We start from the raw sequence: 16,082 nt of genomic DNA on the forward strand, positions 1-16,082 counted from the left end.
TTTTTATTTTTGTTAATCGGGGTATCTGAACTTACAGTCCGACTGGTGGGACTGGGTGAGCCAGGGCCTGGACCAAGGCATATAAGTCTTTCCCCTAGGAACGTGCTACGCCCACACATCACACACACCAGGTAAGTGAGGGTGCACCCTTGCAGGTGACCTCGAGGAGCCGTTGCTCATACTGGGTATCGAACACAACCTACAGACTCTTACCGCTTATTGGATTCGAAATTGCCATTGAACCAACTCCTCAGGTTTATTCATTGTAAGTTATCACGAACTCTTAAATCTTGCCACTGTTTACTTGCACGTTATTATTGTTAGCTGTAATTATGACAAAAGAATGGAGCCATGAACATCAATGAATTCGTTTTTTATTTTTGAAAATTGAGTTGAATTGAACACTTCTATCATCAATCTTATTCTTGTTTGCTTCTTGCATTTGATCTCTAAACAGAAATAAAAATTGGAAACGAAAAAGAATAGAAGTTGAATCATCAAATTGCAAACAACATATCAAACAAATAATTAGTTACTTAGATTCAGTTTTCTTCTCTGAGGTGTTCATGGATGCTTGAATTTCTTCAAGAGTCCGTCCCTTGGTTTCGGGTACTATTTTGGCCACAAACAAGATAGCAAGTGCATTAACCGCAGCAAAGAGTATAAATGTTCCTGAAAACCACACACAAAGTATGCATTAGAGAAGTCTACTGTAATCTGATTCTAGAATCTTATTTTACATATGGCTTACAAAATCGATCCTCCATAATCAGAAACAAAATTCGACTATTGTCGGAAACAACGTAGGACCCTTTTATGGTGGTTTTGGCAATCTGATTTTTGTGTCTTTAGCTAAAGCGACACTTTTTTGCTTACATATATTATTTTGTGTCATAATTGTAGAAACAGTGTCAGCCAAATGAGAATCTAATTCGGGATTATGAAATCAGTTCCTAGAAAATGTAGTCAAACAAGATTCTAGATTTTGAAAAGTAATTTCTATAGTCTAATTATGGCAATCCAAACTAAGCACTTCCATGGTTTTACTAAGATTTGGGTTCTTAAGCCAACAACCATTTCAAATTTCATGTTCTAGCTTTGCTTAGACTCATATAATGTTTTACTTACCATAAGAGCTCCAGCTCATGAGAAAGTTGAAAGCAAAAGAAACTACCCATGATCCGAACCAGTTCACCAAAGTCACCAAGCTTCCCGCAGTTCCCTTAATATTTATGGGGAATATCTGCAACAAAAACACTTTTAAATTAAGATTCATAATTGCATACTTTTCATTCAATTGGAATAACAAGTTTTACAAATTTCAACTTACCTCAGACATTATAACCCAAGGAACAGCTCCCATTCCCATTGAGAAGGAAGCTATGTATGTCTGATTTCAAGAAAAAGGCATGACATGAGTTCTAAAACAATTAAATTATGCAAGTGAAACCCAATATGCCATACTATTAATTTTTGCTTACCAATATGCCAGTAAGAGCAAGTATAGGAACCCATTCGAGTGACAATTCATGGGCCTGGTTCACAAAAGATCTCTCAACTCATAAAATTTATAGAAACACAGTGAAATAATAGTTATATAAGAAGAAAGTTTGGAAAATCTTACCTTCATGAAGAAAGAAGTTCCAACTAAAAGACAACCTACAAGCAACCCTGATGCAGAAACCTGAAATTGCATAAATAAAATGTTACATTCATAAGGTATTTTGTGAAATCTTGCCTTTTAAAACCCAATGATTTATAAATTCTAGAGCTTACAAATAAAAGTGGTCTTCTTCCAGCTCTATCCATTAAGATTGCACCCAACCCTGTTATTGGGACCTGAAGAAAACATAATTTTACTAAGAAACTTTGGATGAAAGAAAAATATTTTAATTTCAAAGTTACGGAGGGAGTTGAAACCTGAATACAAGCGTAGATTACAGTTCCGATATTGGAAGGAAATCCTGAGAGATTATAAATACAATGACATGAAGTTCAATTTTTTGTTGATAAATTTCAAGAAAGAATGATCTTAAGTAAAAGCATCGTTACCTGCAGATTCAAAAATGTAGCTCACATAAAATGCAATTCCATTGATTCCGCCGAATTGTTGAAACACCATCAATCCAACTCCAACCTGATCATCAAATATTAACAATCATGTAAGGATGGGTAATTTACAAAGGATTAACCGAACTTCGTAGAACATTATTGTATAATATCTACTAAACTAATTTTATAGCTGTCGATCACACTCACAATAATAGAAAGAAGATATCTTCTCTCAAACAAATCAAGTAATTTTGCTTTGGGAAGTTGTTGAAGAGTTTCTATGTTGTCCTGTCGAAAAAGAAAAAAAAATTAGCCTTGTTAAGTCTACCTTACAAAGCTTTAGAATCGAATAGAACATGGAACTAACTTGGATTTCGGAGGCTTCCTCGAAAATGTTGGCATCCTTCCCACGAAGCTTCCGTAATGCAACTTCGAAATCTTTATGGAGGCCTACCTTCGCCTGCAACACCGATACATCTAAATGTCATTCATGTGATCCTCTTTTTTGTTTCCATATATATATATATATGAAGAATACTAACGTCCAAGACCTAATGGGGACGTTAGTATTCTCCACTACATTCATTTTTCAATAATACCCCTTCCTATTTTGTCTTTTAGTGAAAAGAACAAGAATACATTGATCTTTTACATAATAAATTTTTGTTTATTATACTATTGTAAGAGCCTTTAATAGCGTACCAGCCATCTAGGAGACTCAGGAATAAGAAAGAGACCCAGAAGAAGAACAAAACATGGGATAATTCCTGCAAGAAATGCAAGTCATCCGTCAAACACTTTTCATAATATTCTCTCTTTTTTTTCTCCCTTGTTTAATTCATCTTGTTGTCTAACAGTAATTTTATTAGAAATCATAACTGAAATGCTCAAAAGATTACCAATTAGTGCTAGTGTTCTCCATGTAACAACTGTTCCTAAAATGAAAGTGAATGATACTCCAGAAATTATCATGAGCTGCAGAACAAGAGCAAGTACACACTTCAATTAAAGACCCATTTTTTTATTTATTTAAACTAATAGTAACTGAATGTTGTGTCAAGTATCACTTTTACCTGATTTAGTGTCGCGAGCCCTCCTCTAAGATTCTTCGGTGCAATTTCAGCTATGAACACAGGTACCTGTTAATTACTTACCAAGCTTTATAACTAATGTAGTCTTGGAAGATAACAGTATGTTAATAATGTAAAGAGTCGTGTACCACATAAGAAAGGACGCCCATTCCATATCCGGTGCACACTCTTCCGATGTCAAGCAACACAACTCCCTACAATAAGAGTCAAAGATATATGGTTTATTCTTGTAAGTTTATGAAATGGAACTGAAGCACATAAAATTGAGAATGGAGATGACACGCAAACCTCGGCGAAGTAGACCGCAAGCCAACCTGCAATGCAGACAATGGATGACACCCTCATAGCCTGTTTCATTAAGCAACAAAGTTAGTTAAAGGGGCTACTTGGATTGAATTCAGCTAATGTTCATACCCATTTTATCTTATTAGGCCATCGCGGTTTACTTACCCCCTTTCGACCAATTAGGTCAGCGATTCGACCACTGGTTACTGCACCAATCATGGCACCAATAGTTGCTATTGATCCAAATACCGAGTACTGCAAAGTCGTTAAAATGAATAAGGAGGATTAGTTATAAACATTTATGTATGCAGTGGCGGAGCTAGTAATTGCCTCCACAGAACTTTGAGACACCCCTATATTTTCAACTAATTACACGCCCCATTTGTCTCCATTCTCTCAGCTCTCTCCCCATTTACCCCCACACCCTCACCTCCCTCCATTCAAGTTCTTCAACCATACAATTAATCATAGTTTGCCCCCACTACAAGAAAATCCTGGCTCTGCCCCCGTATGTATGTATGTTATATATGAAATCCAAGGGATTTAGAATTAGTAGAACCAAGATTAAATATATGGAGTACAATTTTAGAATGGCAAACACACAAAGCATAGGAATGGTTAAAATTGATGATAAGAAATAATTCGCAGCCATTATTTTTGTTACATTTATTTTATTATCGACACGGTTGGAAAATATTTCATAGGGATTCCCTTGGAATATTGATCTATATGGAACTTGAACATTTAATGTACTTAGTGATATGGAAAAGAAAAGGGTAATTTAGTAAAACACCCAATTAAATTGGTGATATTAGGTTTACCTTGGTGCAAAATGCAAGACTTGTGCTTATTTTCAGATGAATTAATATTGAAAATTTTACTTTATTCAAAATTTGATTTAATAATTTAAGTTTGAAAGGGAATTTTTTAAATAAAAAAAAAAATCAAAATTTCACCATTAAATTCATAAAAAGAAGGCACAACCCAAATGATACCTCAACCATTTAAGGAAGGTACGTGGTTTAGAATAGATCAAAAAATATAAGAATTCATTTTTTTTCACCATGTCAAATGCTTAAAAAATGGATGGTTATTGAACTTCATCCCAAGTTTAATATGCATTGACCAATGGTGAAAAAATGTCGACAATCATATTTTGAGGGACGCGTAGTCCATATAGCTAAACCCCAAGGGGTTGGCCTAGTGGCAAGCCGCGCCTTGATGAGCTCCTCAGGAAGGGTAAGTCAAGTGTGTGAAACCCTCATGAAGCAATGAATTCCTTAGAGCCACCCTTAAGGGTCCAGTTGACGTTCGACTCAACCAATTACACAGGACTTTCTGAGGGGGCAGCGTGTGTGACCGTGAGATTAGTTTTATCCGAAGGGTGAGGATACCCATGACAAGCAAAAATAAAATAAAAAATAGTCCATATAGTTAAATAGTCCTTCGTTCCAATTACAACCTTGAGCATGGTTGGTATGGTCTTTGCCCAAAAACATGGTGCACATGCTAATAAATCCAATCAATAAAATGCAGTAAAACATTTCGATGTGGCTCTAATGTATAAGATATCCAAAGAATGTCATTTTAAATTAATTTAAATCCATGTAGATGACGATGGTATGACTCATGTTCATTAAGATATTGTGGACAGGAAAGCAAGGAATATTTTAACCTTGCATTTATAAAAAATAAAAAATTGAGGCGAGGAATGCAAGGCATATTTTCTATAGAAAGCTTGCGTGTGTGTGAACCCTAACTTTTTTTATAAGATTTTTTTAATGGGTAAGCTGAACTTCGACTCACAACCTCTAAGTTGCTTTGCAATAGAGTCATGACGGATTGGATGCATGCGATTTTTGTTACGCGGCTGTCATGGCAAGAGCACATAACGATAAATCTTTTTCTTCGGAATACACAAGAAAAAGATCTAAGTTCTATGCTCTTACCATGTCATCCGTGTACCAATCGGGCATTCATCATTATTTTTTGCGATATGTCAAACCATATCAATATGGGTGTAAGCTCTTTTTATATGTTATTATTATTATATATTATTAAGCAAACTAAAGGAGCATACTTGCTTGTTTGGTCGGATCTTCTCACATGGGCGGCAAATTATCTCAAAACCCCTTCAAAAAGTAAGAATTTAGATATCATCCTCCAGATTTTGGAGAATATTACTAAAATATAAAATTATGAAAATAACCTTTATCGAAAATATATATATATATGGGTAGCGTTCAATGGCTAACTTTTTGGCAAAACATTTTTCAAAACATGAGTTAGAAGTTTTGGAATGGGTTGATTTTTGGTGAGGATGATCTCTACGGTGAGGAGATCATCCTCACCAAAAATCAGCCCATTCCAAAACTTCTAACCCATGTTTACAAGTTGAAAAATCGTGGACCGTCCATTTTTTGTAAACTATTTTTTATGGGATTAGAAGTTTTGGAATGGGCTGATTTTTGGTGGTGATGATAATCTCCTCACCGTAGAGATCATCCTCACCAAAAATCAGTCCATTCCAAAATTTCTAACTCATGTTTTGAAAAATGTTTTGCCAAAAAGTTAGCCATTGAAAGGGACCCTATATATATATATATATATATATATATATATATATATTTGGTATAAACCCTTTGTGTTCAACCTTGGTGACAAGACCCCATTTGTTTTGTGCATGATTTGATTAATTACTTTTTTTTTCTCTAACAATTTTATCTTCAAAATCGATGAGAATAGAATAATCAAAGGTTTTCGTTAATTCTTTTAATCAAATAATTATTAAGAGAATCTTTGAGTTATAATGTGATTAGGTAAATAATATAAATCTCAATAAATAAATAAGAAGATCAGTGAAAGTAGCCATGAACAAACCTGAGATAAGGACAGACCAAGATCGTTAGTGATCCCCAACTGCGTTGGTGCAGAATAACCAATCTGCAACTCAAAATATATCAATATTAATTTCAAAACAAAAATAATATAAGTGACTTGAAAGTTTTAATTCATGAGTGAAGTAGATGGTTGACTCGGTTGGGTTACTTCATAGAGAGTTGATCTAGACACCTCTATGTATCAAATGAAATAAAATGGAAAACTTAAACCATTTTGATTGGCTAGTTGTGCAGATCCAACCCACTAAACACAATCGTGTTCATTTAACATTTAAAAAAAAAAAAAATTATGGGACCATTGGAGTTGTACTTTAAGATTTGAAAATCACATTGTGGAATCATGCATACTTGACACAATAATTGTTCCACAGAACGGGACCAAATGTTTCTTAGAAGGTGTCTACCGTATTAATTATTGGAGATAAAACACATCAGACTGCATGTCATGTGGAAAAAAGCCTGATTAGGAGTCCGGTGTGTTTTACATTATAATGTATCATGTAGACTCTTATTCTATTGGAACGAGACACCTTACCTAACCCTGATTCAATCTTAAAGCCTTTAGATAGCATTAGAGATTTTTTAATGTGTTTCGAGAGCCTCTCGTGCTTTTAATTAGATTCCAATTAATGTTTCCTAATAGAATCAAGAAGCCATTTTCATAGAACTAGGGAGTGGATACAAGAAATGTCTTAAACCCATTTCCAACTTCAGCATTTGTTGGAATATGACGAAACTTAATGTCGTACATGTGTTTTTCTTGAATAGAATACCGTCATCATTTCAATTAATGACTAAAATACCCCTTGAATTATTGCTAAAATATATATTATCAATCTAACAAAAAAACTCTCAAATGATAATTCCCAACACTGTTACTAATTAGTAAGGCTCAAAATTCCATTTTCCAAACGAAGCCTTACTAAAGATCAATGATTGACAACCTATTCAAATTGACTCAGTGAGTCAGACTCGGTGAACCCAGCGATTGGGACTCTATGTATGAGAAAAAAAAACTTACGCAAGATCCGAATTCGAAAGAGCCGCAAACAGAGACGAAGGTGGAGAGGAGAACCATCCAAATTGAACCACTACCATTGCAGCTTTGGACCTCAGATCGTTTGTGATCTGATACCTTATGATGTGAGATGAGAGGCTCTGATATTTCTTCTACACTTTGAAGACCATTACCGTTCTCTACGTCTTGCTGGATATCCATCTCTCTCTCTCTCTCTCTCTCTCTCTCTCTCTCTCTCTCACAGTATTCTTCTTCAATATTCACATGGACTTGTACTTTGTTTTATATAAGAGACAGAGAGAGAGAGAGAGAGAGAGAGAACGTGTGAGGAGTCATGAAGCTGTCACTGAGCTGTGAAGTGGGCTACCACCAAAACCTACTCAATGATGGAGAGAGTATTATGTATTGGAGTCGTGATCCAGAGAGCCCGAGTTTGAACATCCGCGCTATGGAGAGTTGGAGACCACGAAAACCCCCCACAATTTTATTGATCCACGTTACACCCTCCTCTTTCTCTCTCTTTCCCTCACACGTTTGTTTTCTTTTTAATCCTAAAATACCCTCACGTTTCTTATTTTTTTCCACTAAAACAGGTGTTCGTGAGTTTTTTTTTTAATAAAAAAAATCCTCTCTTCTCTCATGTTTATCAAGATAGTTTCCATAATAAAAATAAAAACACACTTAAATTACTAATTTAGTAAGATTTTAAATCTTACTAAATGTGCCAATCCAATTACACAGGCCACAGCCCTCTACATTTCATGGAAAAAGTCCTATTAAACTTAAAGTTTTCTTCTTTTTTTTTTTTTGGGTGCTCATAGAATTTTGTCCTATTCAACCCTATAACGTTGGATCATGTTTTTAACGCAAGGGAAACTCAAGGACCCTTACTAAGAATTGGAAATCTTAATAAATTAGTAAGATTAGTTTTACTCTAATAAGAATATCCAAAATAAATTTATGAAAATTACTTTAAAACAAATACATATCCTCTCAATAGTTAAATCTTAATCATATTGTACTCTTCTGATCTATCAATTATTTATTTATCGTACTATTTTGCATAATTGTTTAACATAATTTAGTCTTTAATTTTTGGGACTTTATTAAGAAAAACACTTTCCTTACTATTAAGGGCATCAAGAGAACATTATTCTAAGAACTTTGAAGAAAAAACAAAATTAGTTATTAATGTTGAATTTAAAGTTTTAATTTAAGAGTTCGTTGAGTGTACATTTTAAATACTTTGTATCAAGTTCAAAAACAATTTCTTTTAAATATAATATGGGTTTTTTAATGAAATCTAGAGGGTGTGGTGGTTGATTGCAAATATGTTAGACCATATCTTGGTCCTAACTATCTTTAGTTAAATTTAAAATCTTACCTAGTCAAACTAGCGTTACTTTTTTATATTAAAAAAAAAAAAAAAAAAACAAACAAACACTTTTCTTACTAACTTAGCAAGGAAAGTTACGGCATCCCCTTGTGAAATAAAAAAAAACATGATCAGATGCCAGACTTATAGGAGAGGAAATTCTAAGTATTTTGAAAAAATATATAACAAAAAAAAAGATTATTTTTCACAATTGAATTTTAATTTTAAATTCAGGTGTTTTTTACCATGAAATCCAGAGGGTGCTGTAGTGAAAGATCCTTAGTAAGATGTGAAATTTTACAAGGATAGTGAGGCTAGTTTCACTCTTTACAAACGTGTGGGAGAAATCCAAGTCACACAGCCTTAGTCAGGAGGAGAGAAGGTTAGTTTTGACAAATGAAAAACAAACATGTGAAGGAAGAGGGTGGGTGCAACGTGGGGTTCAATAGAAATGTTGGTTTCCGCGGATCTCAAAAATAGCACTGGTCTACGTGGCACATTTCTGTTGGAATTGTAGTCCCTTATGAGTTATGAGTAGGGACCCAGTCAGGTGTCCCGTTGACGTGGATTCTTACTGTACCGTTATTTTGAGTGAGACTAGCCTGACTAATTTAAGGATTAAAAAAAAAACCTTACTAATCTCGAGGTTTTGTTTGATGGTGGATGATTTTTTTTCTTTGCTAAGTTAATCGTGAAAGTGTCTGTGGGATGTTTTCTAGGGTCCAGCACCAACTGTCGCCAATCAATCGACTGTTGAAAGAGATATACAAATTGAGTCGTGATAAACTGACGTGATGTGGCAGTGCATGGAACCATAGATCTTTTTCGTCGGGATATTCAATGGAAAAAAATCAATAATTCTGTGCACATGCCACATCAACTGCGTCAATCAACCACATCAAGTTATCATTCAATTTTCCTTAGATGCATCCATGTTTGAGAGGAATCAGTTCTTAGAATGAATAATGATTTCCTGACACCCCCGAGATCACAAAACTGTAGATCATTTGCCTTTGAGATATGCATAATCATAAATCTTTTCTTATATACCCAAGGCAAATGATCTACGGTCTTGTGACGGGGGCATAAGTCAGAGGAGGTGTCCGTTTATCACGGCTCATCTAGAATTTGTCTTTTTGTACTCTTTACAAGAGTCAAACTTTGAAGCAGCTAGACGGCTTCAAAAATTTTATGAAACCCTCTTTACATCATGACACGTTACTTTTTTTTTTAGTTTACTTGAAGTCCTTAATTTTTCAAAAGCATTTAAGGTATCTTTCGAAAACACCACATGTCATGATGCAAGGAGGGTCCTTCAACAACCCTTTACTAACTTGTAAGATCTCAACTCTTACTAAGGGTTGTTGAGCTCACCTATGGCATCCACAAACATCAGTCGCCACAGGATTGTAGAGGATAAAATTTTATGAATTTTAAAAGAAAAAAAATCAATATTAAATTTTAATTTTAAATTTGAGAATTCCGTAGAAGTTCAATAGCTCTCCTATTTCAAAAACCTCGGATGAATAAATAAAAAAAAAAATTTAATTTTGTTTTCCCGAGGGGTGGGGGGATCTGAGTTTTTCCTCAAAATCTAGAGGATGTAGTGTTAGATTGCCAATGTGGTAATCCATTTGGGCAAAATGACCTTAAGTAAGAGTTAAAATCCTACTAAGTCAGTAAGGGAAATGTTTTTCTATAGTTTTACTAGAAACAATAGTGGCTTTTAGTTGATTTTATTAAATTAAAAATTTCACCTCAATATTGCATTTTAGCCCTCACATTATTAAGTAGAAGAAATGTCCTCAAAATTATGAGTAGTGTCATCGAGCTACAAAACAATCACGTGAATGTGCACTTCACATTTCATAGGTTGTACACATTGTCGTGGTGCCTAAGATGGGTGTCATAACAGCGTGGGCCATATGGGCATGGCATTTGGCTCCTACAAGTCGTGATCTGCCTCGGTGTAAACCTTCATTTTAAGAATATTTTATTGATTTATAATATAAAGTAGTGATTATGGAGAAAAAAAACAAAAAACAAAACAATAGGAGTCAAAATAACAACACTATGGAGATGCTATGCCCTCTCTAACACTCTTACTCTCACACTTGTACACACTCAACTCAATTATTCAAGATATCAAAAAAGTCGTTTTCTATGCTTTCATCTATCACTTGTGAAGAGAGAGATGCAACAGGATATTTCAAAACAAATTTAATAACCACAACACTATTGTCTCTATGATTCAAGAAGAAATTCGATTAAAATTTGAAGATTCATTGAAAGAGATCGAGGATATTGACTATAATCAACACTTTCTTCAAGTTTGGGAATTTAATACGACCTTCTCTCAGCCTAGGAGAGTTTATTGCTCCTGGCCAAAGTCAGACATTGGCACGTGGGCACTCAACACTGATGACTCATTCTCAGACACTCGAGGTGGTCTTGGAGCTATCATTCGAGACTATGTAGGAATGGTAATTATTGCTATTGCACACCGGGTGAACCCAGTCTTAATCATTTATCATGAAATACAAGCTATCCTTAAAGGGCTCAAGTTATGTATCACAAAAAGTAACCTCAACATTCGGGTTCAAGCAGACTCATTAATGACTGTCAATATTCTTAACGACCAATGGAGTACTCCATGGAGTGTTATACACTTATAGTCTTTTCCATTAGAAGGTTCATTCCTAGTTTCCATAGGTACACCTTCAACCATGTTTTCAGGGAAGTTAACCAAGCGGCGGATTATCTTACATCCTCCCAAGACTCTATGGAATGTTCTGAAATAGATAGTGGAGTTCTCTCTTGTAACCTCAGTTCTATCATTGATAAGGATCGTAGGGGTTTTCCTTTCTTAAGGTTGTAGCTGGTCTGGGTCTGCCTTAACCCTGTTGACCTTCCAAAAAAATAAAAGGTTGCACTCAAACAATATTCCGTGAATCCCTCTAGAAAAGACCATTCATCTGCCCAGGTTAAATAGCTGGTAGGAAGATTCCCATAAATCAGGTAATTAGAAGCTACAGACCAACAAAGCGCCATTTCAAAGAATTTTCCATGTCGAATAGTGTGTTGTATCCTCAAATCTGTCCGAAACACATACATTTGGTATGCTAACATGCTCAACATTTGGAATATAACGTATGGATACATATATTGAACTATCGGGTTTGTGGGGTACAACGTGTCAGATACGAATACTAGTGTTCTAGTCATTGCTACATATATTAGTGGTGTAGATGTTAATAGGGGTACAACTCAAAGGAAGAAAATCCATACCCATATAACCCACAGCGAACAACTCAAGTTGTTGGGCGGAAATTCTCTTGAAGTTTTGCTACAGATTGAACATGAAATTATTGAACAGTTTACCACACTGTAGCCTATCTCGTTGTATCACTTGTGAGAAGTTCTGTTTCTTCAGTAAGGCCTGTTAAGAAGAGGTCTGGAGGGATAAACCTTGGAGGGTAGTAGAGGCAGCTTTGGAAGGTAACCATTGTATGTATGAGAAACTATTAAAGGATGTAGAGGTTCTCCAACACTTGAAGCCATGCTGGGATGAGGCACTGTAGGAGGGGATCTATGCTTGCTGGGAAGAAACGAGTTGGGGTGAAAGATTGTATTGTGGGAGTAGAAGGGGGCGAAGGTTCAATTGCATGGACGGCATAACGACTTTACAGAACCCTTAACATTCTGCAATCTTTGCCTTGTAGAGGAAAAACAGGGGGAAAGGAAAAATTTATCCAGACTGTTTGTCAACCTACAAAGAACCCAATGACCAATGTTAGCAACATATCGATTTTGAGTGTGAAAAAAATGGGCCTACATCATGCATTGCCTTTTTAGGCACCGACCTCTTTATTGATGTACTTACAAGCGAAGAAATGGGCCAAACAAAGTTCTCTTACGAAATAGTAGTTTCGTATTTATGGCAAATTATTAAGTAGTCTTTTATTAGTAAATTACGGTTTCTAGGTGAAGATGATTTGGAGAATAGTGTAGAGAGATCCTATAAAGTGATAGCGAGACCAAAGAATCAAAGCACATGAGATAAAATGATCAATGGAACAAAGCACCTCAATATGTGCCACCTAATAACCAGACCATGACTTCCTGGTTTACCATAATAAAAAATAATTGTCCACCTTCAATAGTAATTGCAAATTCTTGAACAGAATGATAACAAATCAATCGCATGAAGACAATGTAAACATTACTTGGTAAATGTTTCTACTTATATAATCTTTTAACAGATCAAACCTACATAACATGGCATCATGGCTAAATAACTCAATATACATATATGCCATGCAAGTGATCCTTACTTTGGAGGTATTGCCAGTTTCATCTTTAATGGCTGAGCCACTATGTTTTAGTGAGGAGAAATGCAAAAGGGGATATAGTTCTACTTCTACTTCTATTCAATCCTCTCATACCTTTGAAGATGGTATTAGTGATAGAGGAGATAGACCATCACTTACAATTCTGATAGTCATCAAGATTCTGAAGAAATTATTTAATCACAAAAAATAAAATAAAAAAGGCCTTGAATTGAACTATAAAGTAATCTATAATACATGCACCATTTCGTTTAAATTCAAAAAGAATAATCGTGTGTTTTTGTACAAAAGGAAGTCATGATTCCAATTTCAGAAACCGGAAAATCTAAACCAATAAATGGGAAGAGGTGAGCATACTCAATGTGGAAGCCACCGCAGGTTAAGACTTGGGGATGATCACTTCATATTAGACCATCCAATTTTCCCATCTTTTTAAATATAAAAGATATCAGAACGTAAAGATTACTCCTCCTCCTTCTGGTGAGAACTTGTAGGACGATCACTCTCATAGGCAAATGTCTGATAACCAGCACAACTAGAAAGATAACCTGAGCCACTACTGCTCACTGATCTCTCAATGTCATCAATCTCCGCTACAATAGGAATGGGTCTTTCAGGAATTGAGGGCACAGGCAAGTCAGTTTCCAATATCTTCACAATCTGATCCATAGTCGGCCTAGCATATAATTGTGGATGAGAAGAAAGAAGAGCAACCATAACATACTTCTCCATGACTTCTGGTGGACCCAACTCAGACATGCCTCGTTCGATAACATCCATTGTTCTCCCTTTTTTCACCAACGACCAAGCCCAATCGGTCACGAGGGTAGCCTGGCCTTCATTAGTGGCAACAAGTGCTTTTTTTCCAGTCAAAAGTTCAAGAAGCACAACCCCAAAGCTGTAAACATCACTTCTTTCCGTCAACTGCCCGTACAAAGCATATTCAGGGGCAACATATCCAAGGGTCCCGGCAACCCTAGTGCTTAAATGAGTCATCCCCTCTGGTGCAAACTTTGCGAGGCCAAAATCGGCCACCTTGGGTTCAAAGTTCTCATCCAAAAGAATATTACTAGCCTTGATATCTCTATGAATAATAGTCGGCTGGGCTCCATAATGCAAATAAGCCAATCCTCTAGCCGTCCCATGGGCAATCTTCTGACGAATTGGCCAACTCAATTTCTTCTCCATCGACCCAAAGAGATGATCGTGAAGGCTTCCATTACGCATCAAATCACACACAATTATCCTTTGGTGTCCTTCGAAAGTAGTAGTTGCAGTACAATAACCTCTCAAAGCAACCAGGTTTACATGCCTAACACTTGCAATAACTTCAACCTCATGTGTGAAATTTGCATCCCCGGCCGCAGAACAATTCTTGAACCTCTTCATTGCAACCTCAGTCTCATCCGATAAAAGCCCTCTATAAACATTCCCATATCCTCCCCTCCCAATTATGTTATCCCTAGAGAAATTCCTCGTAGCTAGTTTGATTTCATCGAACGCAAACTTAATCAACGTTGTGCTCGCACTCATCGAATCCAACCCCGAAAAAGAATTCATCTCAATTCTAACCAACTTATTCCTCTTCCTCCGTTTACTACGCCTTCTCAACAAAAACCACAACCCTCCAATTGCCCCCAACAAACCTACACCACAACCTATCACAACCCCACAAATCACAGTTGTTCGTTTCTTATTTCCCTTCGAAGAAACATCGAGCGAGAACAAACACTTAGCAGTCCCATGGTCCGTTGGACCGAGCTGATTGACCAAAGCTGCGGCATAAATAAACGGATACGCACTACAAAGCGTTACGTTCCCGATTTCCGGACCGGGAAGAAACGAAGCTTGGAGGAGCGATAAGCTCGTCGTGCAGGACGCACATGGAGAATTGTTCTCCAGCGATTGGTTACAAGATTGCCGCACGCCTTGCATCGAATCCTGTGGAATAAGAGTTTCAAATTGTGATCGAGACGCGATGTTCATACATCCCTCTGAAATCCAGTTAGTTTGAAACCCACATTTGGTTCTGATATCGAAATTAGAGACAAATTCATTTACTAGGGTTTGATAAGAAGTCCAACAAGTCTCAGAAGAATTTAAAGGAGGAAGAAATAACCCACTTCTCTTGAGGTATTCGGATTGAACGAGACGAAGTCCTTGAAGAATGTATCGACACTCGAATCTTTCAGAGCGTTTCGTACCTTGGACGAATTTGCGAAGAACTTCAAAGTTCATTGGACATGGAGAATCAGCAAGTCTTCTGTTAGGGATTTGGTGGCCATTAACGAGATTAGAAGAAGAATTAGATAACCCCAACCCTAATCCGCAGTAGAAGAAGAAGAAGAAGAACAGAGAGAGGGACATTGGAGAGGTAAAGGAGTTAGGGTTTTTTAATGAAATTGTGAGAAATTTGATTTAGAGAAATCAAATTTGATTTTTAATGACATTGTTGAGTATCTGTTTTTCTTTTTTTTTTTTTCAAAGATTTGATTTTTGTCTGTAGCTTGGGAGAATAACTGATCATTTTACCATTGAAGTCTTGACCGTTGAGTCGGTTTAGTTGGAGATTAGGTTAGGTGGCGTTGTTTGGTTGACTAAAAAACATTTTCAGTGACTCTGTTGTGCGCACAGAAGCAAAATTTAGAAACGCAACTAACCACTGAGCCCGCCCCGGAAAATAAAGCCCATATTTCGTAGAACAAAGCTTGATGTGACTATCAGGATTCATGCACAGATAAGGACTGCTAATGGATCAGGTCCAGGTCGGATCAGGATCCATTTTGTGCAAATCTGATAATCTGAAGCTGATTCGATAAGAAATCTGATCGGATCCAAATTGGGCCAAACCCAATTTATACAAAATCTAAATAAATTCAAATATTTAAACAAAATATGTAATATAATGAAGTACTTTTTCACATGTTACCTGCCTATCTATCCGATATTGAAGCATGGTTGATCTTAAACCGATCCTATAAGATATCTGATCAGATCTTTATTGGAATCCAA

The 16,082-nt window shown here is 36.1% G+C and overlaps 3 protein-coding genes across 6 annotated transcripts in view; 1 reads left to right on the plus strand and 2 right to left on the minus strand.

The window, feature by feature from the left end:
• The window catches only part of LOC147402362 (histidine-containing phosphotransfer protein 1-like), a 44,658-nt gene that overhangs the window by 7,367 nt on the left and 21,209 nt on the right, over nt 1-16,082 (plus strand). The window lies entirely within an intron of this gene.
• On the minus strand, nt 393-7,796 carry LOC147402364 (sugar transporter ERD6-like 7). The gene is made up of 18 exons (XM_086443982.1): nt 7,350-7,796; nt 6,309-6,371; nt 3,594-3,683; nt 3,432-3,491; nt 3,272-3,337; nt 3,126-3,191; nt 2,952-3,027; nt 2,755-2,819; nt 2,420-2,512; nt 2,260-2,340; nt 2,053-2,137; nt 1,921-1,964; nt 1,777-1,839; nt 1,625-1,684; nt 1,482-1,535; nt 1,331-1,390; nt 1,129-1,243; nt 393-672 (listed from the first exon to the last, which is right to left on the minus strand). The coding sequence occupies exons 1-18, from the start codon at nt 7,545-7,547 to the stop codon at nt 533-535; spliced, it is 1,479 nt and encodes a 492-aa protein (XP_086300108.1). The 5' UTR covers nt 7,548-7,796; the 3' UTR covers nt 393-532.
• On the minus strand, nt 11,235-15,684 carry RKF3 (receptor-like kinase in in flowers 3). Of its 3 annotated transcripts, XR_015178880.1 has the most exons (3): nt 15,194-15,330; nt 13,428-15,011; nt 11,235-12,490 (listed from the first exon to the last, which is right to left on the minus strand). XR_015178880.1 is itself a non-coding variant. In XM_086443980.1 (1 exon), the coding sequence occupies exon 1, from the start codon at nt 15,435-15,437 to the stop codon at nt 13,533-13,535; it is 1,905 nt and encodes a 634-aa protein (XP_086300106.1). In that variant the 5' UTR covers nt 15,438-15,684; the 3' UTR covers nt 13,282-13,532. The 3 variants fall into 3 exon arrangements, 1 of the variants encoding a protein (XP_086300106.1); XR_015178879.1 differs by having other exon boundaries at nt 11,236-12,490; nt 13,428-15,683; XM_086443980.1 differs by lacking the exon at nt 11,235-12,490 and having other exon boundaries at nt 13,282-15,684.

Source organism: Akebia trifoliata, chromosome 5 (assembly GCF_017979445.1).
Source record: "Akebia trifoliata isolate Shusen 1 chromosome 5, ASM1797944v1, whole genome shotgun sequence".
NCBI classification, from domain to species: Eukaryota; Viridiplantae; Streptophyta; class Magnoliopsida; order Ranunculales; family Lardizabalaceae; genus Akebia; species Akebia trifoliata.